At 45.6% G+C, this 20228-nt stretch overlaps 1 protein-coding gene across 1 annotated transcript in view; it reads right to left on the bottom strand.

Moving 5' to 3' along the window:
* The window catches only part of LOC124716800 (H2.0-like homeobox protein), a gene marked incomplete at its 3' end in the record, with an annotated part of 110658 nt that overhangs the window by 21485 nt on the left and 68945 nt on the right, over nucleotides 1–20228 (bottom strand). Inside the window, exons 4-5 of the mRNA XM_047243348.1 lie at nucleotides 5788–5810; nucleotides 1889–2055 (exon numbers count right to left, since the gene is read on the bottom strand). Coding sequence (XP_047099304.1) covers nucleotides 1889–2055; nucleotides 5788–5810 — 190 coding nt within the window. The remainder of the gene's footprint in view (nucleotides 1–1888; nucleotides 2056–5787; nucleotides 5811–20228) is intronic.

The raw sequence follows: 20228 nt of genomic DNA, 5'->3' as shown, positions 1-20228 counted from the left end.
CCGATATGTAGGCACAACCGCAGGTAACAGCTGGTTTCAAACAGTTTGTTAAGGCCCTTGTGGTATGCTAGAAGTTAGCATACACAGAAATCCTGAAACAGCACGTATAGCCAAAAGACATGGGAATCTAAAATACATATGTTGTAACTGGAAACTGCTGGTTACTGTGCTTACAAGATACACTACGTGTCACATTTGAGAGCTTTCTGTGTTACGTGCAGCTCGCCAGAAACTGAAACTAACATAAAATTACACTTCAGACACACTGCGTTTCGTACAGCTCACTTTAAGTACTTTTTTCGTTTTTCATTCAGGTTTTGCCTCACAAGACTTCTCAGTTTGCCGAGGTTGGAAACACTGGTAGAGTCAAAAGAAATTTTTTGCTACGATCTCCAGTACCTGCATGATAAAAATTAGTCACATCCATAATATTGTATTCTAAACGAAAACATTTGTCCTAATTATAACTCAACAATTCAGGCTTCGTTTTTAGTCTTTTGAGAAATCACCGAAGTATGCACACTGGCAGTGGCTGGTACCTGTTCGCATTTCTATTAGACTGTACTATGGTGTAATGAGCTGTACGAGGCAGTAGTGTGCTGTACCATGCTTCAGTGAGCTTTCCAGTGCTGTACAGTGCTGTAGTGTGTTGCAAAACGCGCTACAGGGCTGAAGCGAGCTTTACTGCACTTGCAGTACCATTCTGTAGGGAGATGTACAGTGCTGTACCGTGCTGTATGGACCTGCAGCGTACTGTAGTGAGCTGTACTGTGGTGTAGTGAGCTGCATTGTGCTCTAGTGAGCTGCATTGTGCTGTAGTGAGCTGTAGCGTTCTGTACTGTGCTGTAGTGAGCTGCATTGTGCTGTAGTGAGCTGCATTGTGCTGTAGTGAGCTGTAGCATGCTGTACTGTGCTCTAGTGAGCTGTAATGCACAGTACTGTGCTGTAGTGAACTGTACTGTGGTGTACTGAACTGTAATGTGCTGTAGTGGGCTGTAGTGTGTTGTGCCTTGCTGCAATGTGCAGTAATGAGCTGTACTATCTAGTAGTGCACTGTACTGTGCGGTAGTGAGCTGTAGCATGCTGTAGTGAGCTGTGCTCTGCTGCAGTGAACTGTAGTGGGCTGTTGTTGGATGCAGTCTGCTGTACCATGCTGTACTGTGCAACAGTGAGCGTTACTGTAGTGCACTGTACTGTGCTACAGTGAGCTGTAGCGTGTTGTATCACACTGCCTTGGGCTGTACTGTGCAACAGTAAGCATTACTGTGCTACAGTGAGCTGTAGCGTGCTGTACCACGCTGCCTTAAGCTGTACTGTGCTGTAGTGAACTGTACTGCACTGTAGTGTGCTGGAGTGAACTGTAGCGTGCTGGAGTGAACTGTAGCGTGCTGGAGTGAACTGTAGCGTGCTGGAGTGAACTGTAGCGTGCTGTAGCGAACTGTAGCGTGCTGTAGCGAACTGTAGCGTGCTGGAGTGAACTGTAGCGTGCTGTAGCGAACTGTAGCGTGCTGTAGTGAACTGTAGCGTGCTGTAGCGAACTGTAGCGTGCTGTAGCGAACTGTAGCGTGCTGTAGCGAACTGTAGCGTGCTGTAGCGAACTGTAGCGTGCTGTAGCGAACTGTAGCGTGCTGTAGCGAACTGTAGCGTGCTGGAGTGAACTGTAGCGTGCTGTAGCGAACTGTAGCGTGCTGGAGTGAACTGTAGCGTGCTGTAGCGAACTGTAGCGTGCTGGAGTGAACTGTAGCGTGCTGGAGTGAACTGTAGCGTGTTGTAGCGAACTGTAGCGTGCTGTAGTGAACTGTAGCGTGCTGTAGTGAACTGTACCACACTTTACCATATTGTGCTTTGGAGTGCTGTGCTTATTGTAGTGAACTGTAGCGTGCCATACCTGCGCGTCGGTGAGGCCGAGTGTGGCGGCGAGCTGCCGCCGGTCCGGCTTGGTGATGTACTTCTGCAGCTGGAAGCGCTTCTCCAGGCCCTTGCGCTGCAGGTTGGAGAAGACAGCTCGCGACCACGAACGCTTGCGCTTGCCGCCCCCTGTCGCGCCACCACCGCCTGCCGCCCCCGCACCACTCCCGCCGCCGCCGCCCCCGCCTACCGCCCCCGCGTGCACGTGCAGGGCGCCGGAGACTGCGGGCGGCGAGCAGTGGCCCTCGGACAGCTGCAGGACTACCGGCACACCACACTGTCACACTCCACCCCCACACTAACATTCGACCAGCCATTCTCAACGATTATTTCTGATACATACAACTGGAACATCAAATAATAAGATTCTATAAGAACTACGCATAATTATTTCGCAATTAGCTAAACATAATGATCATTCTATCATAACTAAGAAGAACATGAAGAAGAAGGGGAAATAAAGGTGGCTGCAACAATGGTTGGTCAAGAATGAGGTGCTCCAAAGTGGCGAGGAGTCATTCACGTGCTGGACGAACACTAGAGCCATCATAAAGCATAATTTATATTATACTTCTATATTTTGATGTTTTTGTTGTAATGGCACTATGCACAATAAACTGTAATATTAATAATAAACTTCGTCAAAAAATGAAGAAAGCAAACAGTATGTCGTCCGCCGACGAATTTCCACAGAGCCTGTCACAGCAGTAAAATAAAACTTCCTCTAGGTATCTGTGGCTGGAATGGTTGCCTTGTCCTATCATCAGTCTTAACTGAATAGCAGCCACAGAGATCCAACGCCGATTAACTAACATGTCCTTAGTGCCCATTTACAAAATCTTTTAAGTCCCAAGAGTTTCTTCATGTCTATTGTTTCCAGCAAAACACATTCCACGAGATGTAAGTGTATGACATAATGTTTGCAGTGGGACATTTCTGAATCGTGATATCTTAACGCAAAACTTAAAATACACTGCCTGAAAAAAAATGAAAGCCAGAAGAATAGTCAGCTGTCAATGTTAATTCGTACAAAACACACACACATACACACATACACACATACACACATACACACACACACACACACACACACACACCATCAGCAGGTACGTAAATGATAAATTGCTTATTTATGCCTGTCATTTTTAGCAACTATAGTACATATATTTCACAATAAAATTAAGTTGTCAGTTGCAAATATATGTTTTATTACGTTCAATAATAATATACAGTGCATATGCAAAGACTCTTCGCAGCGGCAAACTTCACGTGTCTCGCCTTGCGGGACATGTAAGGTAGGCAGCACACTCATGTTGCTGTATATGCTAGGGACCGAGATTCACTACTTGTGGCTGCAGTTATGTTGGGACATCGTATTTAAATTTACTACAATTAAAATAATGAAATTAAGTAATTATATTAATTACAATTAAAAACACTGTACTCATCAATATCGCAGTAGGTGCTGGAAATATTTGCCTCTTTCTTGAAGGCATAGTTCAACATGTTTACATTTATTTGTGAACACCTTTGCCAATTTTTCTCAAGCAATCGAATGCAGATAATCTGTTATCACTGTTTCAGTTCATCGATTAACTCTGTGTTATTTTGATGCAAAAGTGTTCTAGCTGACCCCAAAGGAAATTGTAGGTTGGAGACAGATCCAGTGGGTGCAGGGGCCCAAGATGTTTTGTAATTACTCTGTCTCCAAGGATTTCAAAAAATGGTTCAAATGGCTCTGAGCACTATGTGACTCAACTTCTGAGGTCATCAGTCGCCTAGAACTTAGAACTAATTAAACCTAACTAACCTAAGGACATCACACACATCCATGCCCGAGGCAGGATTCGAACCTGCGACCGCAGCGGTCGTTCGGTTCCATACTGTAGCGCCTAGAACCGCAAGGCCACTCCGGCCGGCCAAGGATTTCATCTCAAAGTCGTAGGTGCTGGTATGCACAGTAACGTTGTCCTGTTGGAAAAATAAATGATTGAGCTCATTTTTATTCAGCACGGCAATAAACGGATTAATTATCTGGGAACAATAGACAAAGTAAGTGATGGTAGTATCGAAAAAGATCGGGCCTATAATTCGCGCCAGCGTTTGGCAACCCAAACTTCAATTTTCTCAGTGGCATTTCTCTTAAGGCATGTAGATTCTGATGACCAAATAAGCGAATTTTGGGAATTAATGTAGGTGAAACCAAGACTCGCCAGTGAAAAAGGTCCGATCTAAAACACCAACCCCATGTGGATTAACAAACCGCTGAAAACATCCGCAATTCGCTATTCGTCTCGCACAGTCCATACAATGTAATCGTTTCACAGCGGTAATTTTATGTAGATACATTTCAGTTCTTTGGCTACGGTCTTAAGTGCTGTCCTACGAGATACTTTAGCCTCTTGTGATAATCTCGTCACTTATTTTGATGGACTACGTAATACGGTGCCCGAAATGTCGTTAAGCTTCCGTTCTGTTAAAATTGTGGGCCTAGCAGTTCGTGGTGTATCATGAACTGAACCTCTTGTCTGGATTTTACAAAGTAAATCATGTACAATGTCACGATGCGGACACCCCGAAGCAGGAAAACGCAGTCTAAATTGCCTCCTCGTACGCTCTTTGAAGTTTTCTCCTACACAGAAAATCTCTTCCACGGAAAACGCTCTCTCTGCAATTGTAAGCATTCTCACTACATTCAGATTACACAAGAACTGGACAGTAACACAACTAACAGCTGAAAAGCACACAACACTATTACCCACACCCTACCAGTGCAGGTCCACGGAACACGTGCACGCGAGACTTGAATGTGTTGCCAACGTTAACGCACCTCGCAAGGCGACACACGCGTGGTTCGCCGCTGCGGAGGACTTTGCAGGCGCAAGGAATTCGCAACTAACGACTGAATTTTATTGTGAAAAAGATATGATTGTCGAAGGACAGACTCAGCATACAGGACAGTCAAAACAACCTTTGGTGACATTAAAAGCAACGGTGGTAACATTAAGAGTGCAACTGGAAATCCACTGTTAAATGTAGAGGAGAGAGCAGATAAGTGGAAAGAATACATTGAAAGCCCATATGAGGGTGAAGAGTTGTCTTATGTGATAGAAGAAGAAACAGGAGTCGATTTAGAAGAGATAGGGGATCCAGTATTAGAATCGGAATTTAAAAGAGCTTTGGAGGACTTACGGTCAAATAAGGCAGAAGGGATAGATAACATTCCATCAGAATTTCTAAAATCATTGGGGGAAGTGGCAACAAAACGACTATTCACGTTGGTGTGTAGAATATATGAGTCTGGCGATATACCATCTGACTTCCGCAAAAGCATCATCCACACAATTCCGAAGACGACAAGAGCTGACAAGTGCGAGAATTAGCGCACAATCAGCTTAATAGCTCATGCATCGAAGCTGCTTACAAGAATAATATACAGAAGAATGGAAAAGAAAACTGAGAATGCGCTAGGTGACGATCAGTTTGGCTTTAGGAAAAGTAAAGGGACGAGAGAGGCAATTCTGACGTTACGGCTAATAATGGAAGCAAGGCTAAAGAAAAATCAAGACACTTTCATAGGATTTGTCGACCTGGAAAAAGCGTTCGACAATATAAAATGGTGCAAGCTGTTCGAGATTCTGAAAAAAGTAGGGGTAAGCTATAGGGAGAGACGGGTCATATACAATATGTACAACAACCAAGAGGGAATAATAAGAGTGGACGATCAAGAACGAAGTGCTCGTATTAAGAAGGGTGTAAGACAAGGCTGTAGCCTTTCGCCCCTACTCTTCAATCTGTACATCGAGGAAGCAATGATGGAAATAAAAGAAAGGTTCAGGAGTGGAATTAAAATACAAGGTGAAAGGATATCAATGATACGGTTCGCTGATGACATTGCTATCCTGAGTGAAAGTGAAGAAGAATTAAATGATCTGCTGAACGGAATGAACAGTCTAATGAGTACACAGTATGGTTTGAGAGTAAATCGGAGAAAGACGAAGGTAATGAGAACAGCGAGAAACTTAACATCAAGATTGATGGTCACGAAGTAGATGAAGTTAAGGAATTCTGCTACCTAGGCAGTAAAATAACCTATGACGGGCGGAGCAAGGAGGGCATCAAAAGCAGACTCGCTATGGCAAAAAAGGCATTTCTGGCCTAGAGAAGTCTATTAATATCAAATACCGGCCTTAATTTGAGGAAGAAATTTCTGAGGATGTGCGTCTGGAATACAGCATTGTATGGTAGTGAAACATGGACTGTGGGAAAACCGGAACAGAAGAGAATCGAAGCATTTGAGATGTGGTGCTATAGACGAATGTTGAAAATTAGGTGGACTGATAAGGTAAGGAATGAGGAGGTTCTACGCCGAATCGGAGAGGAAAGGAATATGTGGAAAACAGTGATAAGGAGAAGGGACAGGATGATAGGACATCTGCTAAGACATGAGGGAATCACTTCCATGGTACTAGAGGCAGTTGTAAGAGGGCAAAAACTGTAGAGGAAGAAAGAGATTGGAATACGTCAAGCAAATAATTGAGGACGTAGGTTGCTACTCTGAGATGGTTAGCACAGGAAAGGAATTCGTAGCGGGCTGCATCAAACCAGTCAGTAGACTGATGACCAAAAAAAAAGATTAGAGTTGCTGTGACAGGCAGAGCAACCACCAGAGTTGGAAGGACACCTAAAGAGCGTGAACAGATTCTGATGTCGAGCGATGACAGTAGGATACAGATATTGAAGGAGGGTGAATGGGATCTCACTGTGTGTCTCCTTTTGGCCAGCTGGTCGAAGCGTGCAATATCCAGATTTGCTGAGCTTTCGGACGTGACAGTGGCCCCCATGTTCGACGCCATGGGAATGTGAGGGCAGGCATCCTCGCCGCGAACATTCCAGTTGACTACGTCACACTATCTCAATGGAGGATCGCGCGTACTGTGCAGAAAGCACATTGTAACCCCTGGATATCCGTGGCTATAATTCCAGAACAAGTAACGGACTCCTGCAACGTACTGTGTCATCCTGAACCGTTGGTCAGAGACACAGCAGCTGAACTAGAGTATTATCGTCCAGTGTGTAGGCTGCTGTTAACACCACAACACAAACGGCTATGTTTGGAGTGATGCACGGACTGCCGATAAACGGCGTCGCAATGTGTTCAGCGATGAATCGCTGTTCTGCACTATCCATCATCGTTGGCGAATATGGTGGCGACGTAGGAAGAGATCCCGTTCTCCCATTGTTTTTTTTCTTTTTTTATTATTCCACAAAAACAGTAACAAAAAATGGCTAGCTTACAATGAAATGACACAAATAAGGTGACAGATAATTGCAGTCATTAATTACAGCATTCAAAAAATGAGGAATCATATTCAGTCTTTAGCAGTAGCACACATTTAGCACCTTCACTGTCACCTTCAACTGGTGGCAGTTCAGCATGCACATTTTCTTCTTCTGCAGCCTGAGGTTCCTCATCATCATTTCCCAGACCCAAATTATTCATCCAGCAAATCCTTGATGTGTGTCCCTTCCAGAGTAAATTACGCGGACAGAAGAGCAGTCCCGAACACCGACATCGCGAAGTCCTTCACTGCCTTGTTATTTTTGTCAGTTCCAGCCTTCTAAACGCATCCTTAGGGAGTTCAAGATCTTTCTTTATAACAGACCCCAGATGTTTGCCGTCATATTCTTGTATTCTGCTGTACTATTGATTTATTTTTCATGTGTGACTTGCAGGTGACGTTAGGTCGGTAACGTGACACAACCCATCCCCTCTCCACGAGGAATCCACTTCCTAACCTATACCCTTTCTGTTGAAGACAATTCGGAGCATGTTACCATATTTGTTATTGTGATTCTGATACTTAAGTGTTTTCTCGAATTCATTTTTCATATACATCTTGTATTCAATATGTTCATCGCTCCCAATAATGTTAAAAATGTAACTTGTATATTTGACTATTAACCAAATCACTGCGTTATTTTTTGTCTGAGGGTAGTAACTTTCTTCTGGTCTGAAGAAAATGTTAGTCGGTACATTGTTTGCTGAAGTTCTTGTTATTTGAGCAATTTTGTCCCTGGTCCACCTCCAGCTGATAATCCGATCTCCACATGTGTAACGACGAGGCACACTATCAACGATGTTGCATTTGCTGCGGAGCTTGTTGTTGTTGTTGTGGTCTTCAGTCCTGAGACTGGTTTGATGCAGCTCTCCATGCTACTCTATCCTGTGCAAGCTTCTTCATCTCCCAGTACCTACTGCAACCTACATCCTTCTGATTTTGCTTAGTGTATTCATCTCTTGGTCTCCCTCTACGATTTTTACCCTCCACACTGCCCTCCAATGCTAAATTTGTGATCCCCTGATGCCTCAGAACACGTCCTACCAGCCGGTCCCTTCTTCTTGTCAAGTTGAGCCACAAACTCCTCCTCATCATCATTCTCAATTCTATTCATTTCCTCCTCATTAGTTATGTGATCTACCCAATCTAATTTCCAGCATTCTTCTGTAGCACCACATTTCGAAAGCTTCTGATCTCTTCTTGTCAAAACTATTTATCGTCCATGTTTCACTTCCATACATGGCTACACTCCATACAAATACTTTCATAAACGACTTCCTGACAAATCTGTACTCGATGTTAACAAATTTCTCTTCTTCAGAAACGCTTTCCTTGCCATTGTCAGTCTATATTTTATATCCTCTCTACTTCGACCATCATCAGATATTTTGCTCCCCAAACAGCAAACCTCATTTTCTACTTTAAGTGTCTCATTTCCTAATCTAATTCCCTCAGCATCACCAGACTTAATTCGACTACATTCCATTATTCTCGTTTTGCTTTTGTTGATGTTCATCTTATACCCTCCCTTCAAGACACCATCCATTCCGTTCAACTGATCTTCTAAGTCCTTTGCTGTCTCTGACAGAATTACAATGTCATCGGCAAACCTCAAAGTTTTTATTTATTCTCCATGGCTTTTAATACCTACACCAAATTTTTCTTTTGTTTCCTTTACTGCTTGCTCAATATACAGATTGAATAACATCGGGGAGAGGCTACAACCCTGTCTCACTCCCTTCCCAACCACTGTTTAGTGTCACTTAAACCGGTGGCAAAAAGACCCTCATTAGTGCTGATGATGTAATTGACTACCTTCCACCACGCTATTCTCACGTCAGACGAAAGAACATCACTACTGATGTTGTTCCAGACCACATTCTACGCTATTTCAGCATATTTAGTTTCTATGTTATTTTTCGTTTCATGTTTCCGTCTTTCATCTAAAATCGCCTTCGCTGTCACGTTTTTGGAGTTTAAAACTTTTTGCTGAAATAGCTTAGTTCAGGTGAAGAGGCACAGCTGTGTTACTCCTTGCATCGTGCTGTGGGGAGCCATCGGGTACGACTTCAGGCGCGGTAATGATTGACGGAAATCTGACAGCACAACGGTAAGTCACGGAACATCCTGCATCCTCGTCTGTTAACTCCCGTGGTGACATTTCAACAAGACAATGTTCGTCCGCACATACCACACGTGTCTCTTTGAACTGTCTGCACGATACTGAGGTACTCTCACGGCCAGCAAGATCTTCAAGTCTGTCCCCAGTAGAATATACCTTATGTGGGACCAGTTCGGACATCAACTGTGACCCACTGCCAGTACCCAGTATATCAAACACCAGTTGTACATTTGCAGGACAGCTTGCCTAAGGAGAGGATACAATGACTTCATGACCCTCCCCTGCAACTTTCTTTAAAAAATGTGGAATAATAGACTTTACGATCACGTTAAATGAATGTACGAACTGTGGAATGGATACAGAACTCAAATTGCCGTGTTGCGTGTTATAAATACAGGTGGTGTGTTTACTCTCTCTTATTGTTAGCAAAACATTACGAATCGATTGCGCTATGCAACTCCCTATACCAACAACGAAATACAGTCACTGCAAAATACACTCTTGGAAATGGAAAAAAGAACACATTGACACCGGTGTGTCAGACCCACCATACTTGCTCCGGACACTGCGAGAGGGCTGTACAAGCAATGATCACACGCACGGCACAGCGGACACACCAGGAACCGCGGTGTTGGCCGTCGAATGGCGCTAGCTGCGCAGCATTTGTGCACCGCCGCCGTCAGTGTCAGCCAGTTTGCCGTGGCATACGGAGCTCCATCGCAGTCTTTAACACTGGTAGCATGCCGCGACAGCGTGGACGTGAACCGTATGTGCAGTTGACGGACTTTGAGCGAGGGCGTATAGTGGGCATGCGGGAGGCCGGGTGGACGTACCACCGAATTGCTCAACACGTGGGGCGTGAGGTCTCCACAGTACATCGATGTTGTCGCCAGTGGTCGGCGGAAGGTGCACGTGCCCGTCGACCTGGGACCGGACCACAGCGACGCACGGATGCACGCCAAGACCGTAGGATCCTACGCAGTGCCGTAGGGGACCGCACCGCCACTTCCCAGCAAATTAGGGACACTGTTGCTTCTGGGGTATCGGCGAGGACCATTCGCAACCGTCTCCATGAAGCTGGGCTACGGTCCCGCACACCGTTAGGCCGTCTTCCGCTCACGCCCCAACATCGTGCAGCCCGCCTCCAGTGGTGTCGCGACAGGCGTGAATGGAGGGACGAATGGAGACGTGTCGTCTTCAGCGATGAGAGTCGCTTCTGCCTTGGTGCCAATGATGGTCGTATGCGTGTTTGGCGCCGTGCAGGTGAGCGCCACAATCAGGACTGCATACGACCGAGGCACACAGGGCCAACACCCGGCATCATGGTGTGGGGAGCGATCTCCTACACTGGCCGTACACCACTGGAGATCGTCGAGGGGACATTGAATAGCGCACGGTACATCCAAACCGTCATCGAACCCATCGTTCTACCATTCCTAGACCGGCAAGGGAACTTGCTGTTCCAACAGGACAATGCACGTCCGCATGTATCCCGTGCCACCCAACGTGCTCTAGAAGGTGTAAGTCAACTACCCTGGCCAGCAAGATCTCCGGATCTGTCCTCCATTGAGCATGTTTGGGACTGGATGAAGCGTCGTCTCACGTGGTCTGCACGTCCAGCACGAACGCTGGTCCAACTGAGGCGCCAGGTGGAAATGGCATGGCAAGCCGTTCCACAGGACTACATCCAGCATCTCTACGATCGTCTCCATGGGAGAATAGCAGCCTGCATTGCTGCGAAAGGTGGATATACACTGTACTAGTGCCGACATTGTGCATGCTCTGTTGCCTGTGTCTATGTGCCTGTGGTTCTGTCAGTGTGATCATGTGATGTATCTGACCCCAGGAATGTGTCAATAAAGTTTCCCCTTCCTGGGACAATGAATTCACGGTGTTCTTATTTCAATTTCCAGGAGTGTACATCCAGCCTCTTAGGCACTGAATCATCTGGCCCTGTTCAAAACTGATAACTTTGGTCCCTGTGCACATAACAAATAAATTAAATTGTCTTACCTCTAAAGAAGCAATGGAGTAATGCGATATACTCGTATTCTCGTCTTTCATAAAAAATATGAATGCTAGCTACAGGATCAGCAGTGTGCAATGCTGGCCATAATATTTGAAATGCGCATGAAATTCTTTTGGCTGATAAACGAGAACATTTAACAAAATTCAACTTCTTTAAAATTTGTATGACCTGGACTGGGAGGCGGTACTGATTATTGTGAATTACTAACACTCAGCTTTTTTCAGCAAAATTGTATTGCAAGTTAATTTTGTCTTTTCAAAAACACCTGACAATTGAAGTTACATTACTCACAATTCATTCACAAACAATGGGATTTAAACAGTAAGTGCCGGCCGCGGTGGCCGAGCACTTCTAGGCGCTTCAGTCTGGAACCGCGCTGCTGCTACGGTCGCAGGTTCGAGTACTGCCTCGGACATGGGTGTGTGTGATGCCCTTAGGTTAGTCAGGTTTCAGTAGTTCTAAATGGTTCAAATGGCTCTGAGCACTATGGGACTTAACATCTGTGGTCATCAGTCCCCTAGAACTTAGAACTACTTAAACCTAACTAACCTAAAGATATCACACAAATCCATGCCCGAGGCAGGATTCGAACCTGCGACCGTAGCAGTCGCGCGGTTCCGGACTGAGCGCGTAGAACCGCTCGGCCACCTCGGCCCGCCTTCAGTAGTTCTAAGTCTAGGGGACTGATGACCTCAGATGTTAAGTCCCATAGTGCTTAGAGCCATTTGAACCATTTTTAAACAGTAAGTATTATCTAACTTCATTAATCTAAAATAAATGCAAAACATCAAATTACACACAGCTCTGTTAACAAATCTTAAAAGCATTACAAAAATGAAATATCTTACTAGTCTTTTTCTCAAAACAGTTTGCGTATATTCTAGGTTTATTGAACAACTACAACAGCCAACTCTTCTATACAAACGCACTGGCAAAATGCGGCAATCATTATCAAACAAACAGAATCTGGATTCTTCCGAAACCACTAACTGATCTCATTCCTGTCCTCAGTGACGTCGTTTCACACACCGTTGCCTTCTGGCAAGTTCCTGCACGTTCGTCAAAGGCCGGCGGGGAAGTGGACGATGCCCACATAACCCTTGCCGTAACAAATGGCGACGGTCTGTCACTCCTGATAGTGTACTACGATGTGTTCCACTGTTGCGCCAGAGCCGAGGAGGACGCAGATCTGTCTTGCAATGCCATCCGGATGAGCTGTCGATCTTCTCGCGTGGTGGTCTTGGTGGTGCGACCTGACGCATCTCGCCGTATTCTAGTCTTCCGTGAACAATTCTGCGCACACCCGCGTTGCACTGTCGAAACAGTTCGTCCCACACGAGCTGCAATTTCCCGGATTGATGCGTGTCATTATCTCATGCCAATAATGCGCCCCCTTTCAAACTCAGTGATTTGACGGTACGGTTCACGCATATAGCTGCGAGGCATCCTGCACAAGTCACACTGATACATTTCCTTTGGTTTATAGCGACAACGAGAGCCGCAGCACATTTTTCCGACAGGTCGCGCGGTATCGATTTTGAGCCTGAACCCGGCAGCAGACATGGTTCAAATGCTAATCATTTCTGCAGAACATACTACTGTACATGTCCTGTGAATATGAATCTCTAGTAATTCAAAGTGTTTGTACTGCTCCTGGGAGGTGGTGTGTCTGCTAAATTATATTTACTGCGCTACCCAACACCACCTGCTAAAGCGACTACTATTTATCAGTGTGTCAAACCTGGGTGGGATGGCACTGATACATAGAGATGACGAGTGTATTAAAACGCGATCCCTCCAAAACCCAGGCGATCATTGTAGGCAAAACCACCCCTTCCTTCCGCCTCCTTGATTTCTATCTCACCATCTATGGCCGTCCTATCACCCTCACTCCCACCCTTAAGTACCTTGGCGTCACCCTCGACCGTCGCCTCTCCTGGACTCCCCACCTCCGGACAATCCAAGCCAAGGCACGCTCCCGACTCAGTCTCCTCAAGCTCCTCTCCGGCCGTACGTGGGGTCTGGACCCCTCCACCATCCTCCACACCTATAAGTCCCTCATCCGCCCTATCCTTTGTTATGCCCTTCCGGCTTGGATCTCCGCCCCCCCTACCTTTTATAACTCCCTCCAAATCCTTGAACGCCATGCTCTCCGCCTCGCCTATCGCATCCGTCTCCCCACCCCCACGCGGATCCTGTACGATCTCATCCCCTTCCCCCACCTCCTCCTTTTCCTTGAAAGGATACGGATCCTGTACACCTCCTGCAAACTCGATCCTCCTCACCCGCTCGTCTCCCCGATCCTCTCCCACCCCCGCCCACTGCCGCGCCTGTATTCCCACGTCCCACCCGGTCTCCATCTCTCCACCCTCCTTACCCTCTCCCAAGGTGGCTTCCGCCAGTTCCCCCTCCCTGATGATGTCCTCCTCCCCTCCATCTACCCCTCCTACCAACTTTGATCCTCCCTCCCTCTTCCTGTATCTGTTCCTTTGGGCACCCTCCATCCCTCCCCCCCCCTTCTCCCCACTTCTCCCCTGGGCCTCCCCTCCCCTGTCCTTCTACTCCTCCTCCCCTCTCCTCAGCCATTGGCATCTCTGTTCTCCCCTCTCCACCCGCCCTCACCCTTCTTCCCCTCTTGGCAGGTCCCCGGACTCGCACACGCTACGTGGACTTTCGCGCGCCGGAGATCATCGCCATCTGTGTCTCGTGTGTGTGACGTCGTTTAGTGTTTTTAGTGTCCGCCGTCACGCTTCTCCGTTCACTTGTGCCATCGGATGCATCAGTGTTACGTGCGCCGTGTCAACGTGTTTTCAGTGTCCTTCTCGTCGAGTGTGAACGGCTCCGTGTTTTTTGTGTGACTGTGACCACTATTTTTTGCCCATCACTATGTTCATTTTCATTCTCTGTTCTTGTACTGTGATTGTCAACTCTATGGCTGAAGAGCGGCGTGGCATGCCGCTGCCAGCCTACCTGATTGTTCAGGTGTTAAAATAACAATAAGTAAAAAAAAAAAAAAATTAAAACGCGTAGCGACACAATAGAGTTCCGCAACGCCGTCTACTATATCAGATATCTGCAAGTAGTTGTGAGGATGGAAAGTTTAACCAAATGCTTAACACTCACAGAATAGCTACCGCCGAAGAAGCAACTGGACCACCACTAGTACAAACGGGTTCTGGTTGTATCGGCTAGTGTTAGCTCCCGATTGAAAATTTTAGCTAACGCATCTGACTATCACGAGATTTTATAGGTTCGACCAGCAAGCTAACGCCAAAAGTAATCTACTAGTCGATGGAATCAAGCAGAAACTACAAGTCTGATTAGGATGCGCTACTTAAGTCAATTAAACCCAACTCACTGCGATGTGGCACACTTCACAGCAACGTGATCGGAAACCTCGCTTACGGAACCCAACACTCCAACGCTGATACCTTGCATTCATCTTTTCTTTTTCCCAGCATGAAAAGTATCCAACGTGGAGTTTAAGCGTTCCTTTTAATAGAAACCCACTGAAGCAATCAATCTAGTCTGAACTTTCTTAGCTACCAGTTTCAGTTAGCTTAATTTTCGTAAGAGCACGCCAGCGATATCATCTTACGTGTTGACTGAGCGTTGTTAGTCAGAGATTATTAATCCTATATAGTAACTGCACTGTAGCTCTATCCTTACCTATTTCTTTTTCCGGACACACACACAATAGATAATGCTATTTGCACTCTACCAATGATAATGGTTTATGCTACAACCTTCTTAGTTTATTAATTCCCCATAACTTAAATTTTCCACTTTTTATCACTTAAACAGTCAGACAAAAACCTGTTTCATATACTTTCAGCCGAACTTCACGTAATTATCGTAACAAACTCTCAGTGTGACCTGTCTTTCACTTTAATATTCTTTGTTCTACTTGCACTTTACCGTTTTAATTCACTGCGTAATCTTTAACCGTTTTACTTTTTGAGATTTAAAGATTCTGTTATCTTATTTTCAAGTTATGTTATATGGGGAGAAATGATAACACGAGACACCAATTTTTCCTTTATCATGCACAGGGCCTGAGCATCATTTTATTTAGCCATTTTCTTAATTTTTAATGTCTCCATAAAGTTTCGTCAGGCGTGAGTGCTGGTGGTAAACTAATTCCCCGCCAAGCGGAAGCTAGTAAAAAAAAAAAAAAAAAAACCTAAGCGTCACCGCCACTCAAATCAAAGCAAATCTCTCCCTCGTCAGACGTTGACATACACGGACCCTCTATACCAGATTTAAAACACTCAACACTCACAAATTCAAAAGAGACAACTATCGTGCTCTACTCAGTTAGTAGGCCTTGGTTCTGTCAGTTTCATCGGATGGAAAATTACTATTACACCAATTCGCGCGTTTCACAAAGTATCTGACACAGATTGGTTCTCCCGTTTACGTTAATCAAACTCGGACGTCCGTTCTCACAATAATTACACGACAATCACAGACCACACTTCAATTTGAGAGTTCTTTCAGCCGGGGATTCTTCTACCGTAGGACTTCCCACAATTACAACCAATACAGTCGCACACTCACGCCAAAGCTTTAGCAAATCCTTATTACAGAAGCGGCAACGGCACGTCACCTTTGCGCTTACCTTTATTAAACCAATCACTCACAAAGTCTTCGCGTGAAGGCGATTCCCACACAATCTGAAAAGAACCTCCCTTTAACACGAGATACGGAACGCCTGATTGCGAGTAACTCCAAGGTTAGCTTTACACTATCACTAATCACATGAACACGCGAGGAAAACCAATCTGTTAGCGTGTCTCACAGCGAGTTACTCTTTTAAAGTAAACTCCAAATATCATCACACCACGTGCAATAATTACATATAACTTCCCATATAGGCCATAATCCCATCAGGGGTTCAACTAATAACTTTAGAAGCCCAAATCGGACATTAAATCACTCGAGCGCCAACTACAAATGGTCTTACACTTCCCGAGTGTCACGAACTGACTGACGTTACCCCGTGACCTCAATGGTGACAAACTCCCCGTTGTCTCAAATGTAACTCTCTACACGAGATCTCAACGGTAACTCCTCTTGAAACAAGGAACAAAACCAAGAACCAGAATTTTTGAACAAACAAACATGTCACGTTAATTGTCTCTTTTTCACAACTTTCATTGTTAGATGCTTTCGTTTCTCTTCAATAGCGGCCAGCTGCGCATCAGTCGATATCTTTGCCGCGCCCCACGCTGCTGCTATCGTCGCGGTTGCGTGACATCTCTAGCCGCGACAGGCTCCGCAGCATATGCCCTTTCTACAACATAATTTTGACAACATTTTCAGAAGCAAATACAAATAAAACTAAAAACCCCTTCTTTTTTATATCGAAATTGACAGTTTGATAATAAGTTGAGGCGACTTACGTACGTAATGCCACATACGTATACCACTCACGCTACTTTTCTTTTTCTGAACGTGAGTGTATTTTTCCGGTCATAATTGTTAACAGACACTTTCAAATGATCCCTACTAAAGACTGAACTTGTGGCCTCGGACTCAACTGGTTCCTTGGTAGACGGTAGTATTACGGTAGAGTAATACAGACCGGCACCGAGCAGACGTAACCTGGCCCCCTGAAAAACCGGGCAGTGACGTCGCTGCCTCGACCCGTACCCCGTGTGGAGAGCGCTAGCGTCTGAGTTTAAATTTAGGCTGCGGGGTTTCGCGAGAGCTGCCGCTGGCCCGGTCCAACGAAGCGACCGCCTGGCCGTTAACTGCAGGCGCCTGCCGACTCACTCCGGCCCCACTCGGCCGTGTTTACGCGCCGGCTGCGGTCGCGCGCGTGTGGGCCGGCTGTCCTCTCGTGTTCCGGGAAGGCGGAGGGTACTCTAAACAGCGCCGCGCGTAAAAGTCAGGACGTGCTGAGGCGCCACAGCCTGGAGAACCGCCGGCCGGAACAACGCAACCGGGAAGGCCCGTCTGGGCAGGCGGCTCAACGCCTCCACCTCCTCCACGACTCTAGTGACCCAGTCACACCCACTGTGCAACGGTGTGCGGACATTTGCCACGCCGGACATTGCCACGATCTTACCTGCATCGAAGGGTTGGGTCCCTTGTCTCCCCCTCCTCCTCCTCCTCCTCCTATATTATGTTTGCAGCGGTTCTCATTTCGAAATCTAGAATATTTACTTCGTCTTCTTCGGTGAAGGAATTTCGGAAAACTGCATTTAGTAACTCTAATTTAGTGGCACTGTCATCAGTAACATTACCGTCGCTATCGCGCAGTAAAGGTACTTACTGAGCCTTTCCGCTGGTTTACTTAACATAGGACCAGAATCTCTTTGGCTTTTCCGCCACATTTCTAGAGGGAGTTTCGTTGTGGAAACTATTAAAAGCATCTCGCATTGAAATCCGCACCAAATTTCGAGCCTCAGTAAAACTTCGCCAATCTTGGAGATTTTGCGTTCGTCTAAATTATACGTGCCTTTTTCGGCGCTCCTGCAGCAGCTTTCTGTCGTGTTTTGTGCACCATGGGGTATCAGTTCCGTCTCTTATTAATTTATTTGGCATGAATCTCTCGAGTGCTGTTGATACTATTTCCTTGAACTTAAGCCACATATGGTCTTCACTTACATAGTTTGGAAGGATTGGAGACTGTCTCTTAGAAAGACGTCACTTGAATTTTTAGCTGCTTTTATAAATAGATATATTTCGCGTTTAGTTTTGGTGAAATTCTTTGTTACGGAATTGAGCCTCGCTACGACCGTAATCCCTGTATCCGTCGTGATGCTCAGGATTATTTGTGGCTAAGAGGTCAAGTGCTTTTTGGTAACGATTTACAATTTGAATGGCCTCGTGAACTAATTGTTCAAAATAATTTTTAAAAAAGCATTTAGAACAATTACGGAAGTTGTTTTCTATTTACAATAGGGTATGAAAATGTATTTTTGTCAACATGCGGAAGGTAGATTGAACTAACTGCCAACTATAATTGTATGAGTAGGGTACCGATTTGTGATGAGACTCAAGTTTTCTTTCCTTTCAACTAGTCAGCAACTGCTTCATCTCAGATCGGGTGCGGTAAAAGGAGGCAGTTATTAATTTATTCCGGTTGTCGAATATAACCTCTGCCCTTACTAAGTCACAGGAACTACCTGCTTCAATGTCGTTTGTGAGCTGGAACACACATTACATTATTTTTCCTTAAGTTGTGCATCTTGTTTCTGCTGTAGCGCGCTCGGGTTCCCGGGTTTGATTCCCGGCGGGGTCAGGGATTTTCTCTGCCTCGTGATGACTGGGTGTTGTGTGATGTCCTTAGGTTAGTTAGGTTTAAGTACTTCTAAGTTCTAGGGGACTGATGACCATAGCTGTTAAGTCCCATAGTGCTCAGAGCCATTTTTTTGTTGTAGCGCGGATTACAATTACGGCTTTTCCCTCCAAAACCTAGGATGCTTTCTCTGTGACCCTGTAAATAGCAGAGCTAAACAATGTGAAACAACAACGTACGTTACAAGCATAGCATTCTGTATTACTTCATTTCCTTATTTCTAACATTTTAAAATTGTACGTCAACTTTAGACGACATGTCAATCATAGATGTTCTTATCTCTATTTAGTGAACGTATTTTCAGTCATGTTTTGAACATTGCCCCGCTACACTTTATTAACCAATGTTCCGCCGCAAGGGATATCGGATTTTAGAGAGTAAATTAACACGGAGTATGTCGTTCTTCACATGCCCATTTCTTCTTTCCTTATTGTCTTTTGGGCATGGAGTTGCAACAATTAAAGTAGGCACAAACGCAGTGATCAAAAGGAAATTATTAGCGTACATTCGCATTCTCTTTACATCGTTCCTTTCTTGTTGCTCCCATGGCGATGGACTGTTTCTATGAGTAAGAGTGAAAGGAAGCTACCGTACAGACAGAGGGATCTATATTAACTAATTACATACTGACATAATCGTCGGTATTTCTTTCGTTTCCCAAAAGTTATAAATATTTCGATTTCGGAATAGAAGCTCTGTATTTCGCCAAGATGTCGAAGAAGAAGGTCCCTTACGTACTGGTTGTGTCGAATAAGATGTGGAGACGGCGGTTTGAAAGCGGACAGAAAAAGTACGAGGAAGGGCGTCCCTTGCCTGAGGGATCGCTACTGAAGCTACCAGGCGAGGGGTCAAGTGTGGCAAATGTCCGGCATTGCTGTGCAGCCGTACATCCCGCGCCAGATACCTCAAAACCATGTGTGACGTCACGCAGCCTCGGCTCCACAATATTTCCGGACCGGACCGGGGCAAAAATTTGTTAGTGCCCCCCCCCCCCCCCCGCCCTCGCCGCCCCCTTGATCATTTGAGATACGGCGTAAAAAATTTAAAAAATCGAATTTTCAAAAATATGTTGATTTTGCAGCGCACATATCTCTGAAAAGTTTGACGTATAAAACATACAACGAAAAGCCAAAGAAACTAGTAAACCTGCCTAATACCGTACAGCGTGTTCCTGGGGCCACTCTGTAGCAATTCTGGACGTTTGAGGTGTCACATTTTCCTGCTGGAATCGCCCAAGTCTGTCGGAATGCAAAATGGACGTGAATGGATGCAGGTGATCAGACAGAATGCTTACGTACGTGTCACCTTCAGAGTCGTATCTAGACGTACCAGGGGTCCCATATCACTCCAACTGCACGCGCTCTACACCATTACAGAGCCTCCACCAACTTGACATGCAGGGTCCATAGATTCATGAGGTTGTCTCCACACCCATACACGTCCATCCACACGATACAGTTTGAAACGAGACTCGTCCGACCAGGGAACATGTTTCTAGTCATCAACAGCCCAACGTCG

The sequence above is a fragment of the Schistocerca piceifrons genome, chromosome 9, assembly GCF_021461385.2.
Source record: "Schistocerca piceifrons isolate TAMUIC-IGC-003096 chromosome 9, iqSchPice1.1, whole genome shotgun sequence".
Classification (NCBI taxonomy): Eukaryota; Metazoa; Arthropoda; class Insecta; order Orthoptera; family Acrididae; genus Schistocerca; species Schistocerca piceifrons.
Note: the sequence above shows the minus strand (reverse complement) of the source record. Positions and strands in the feature narration are given on the sequence as shown.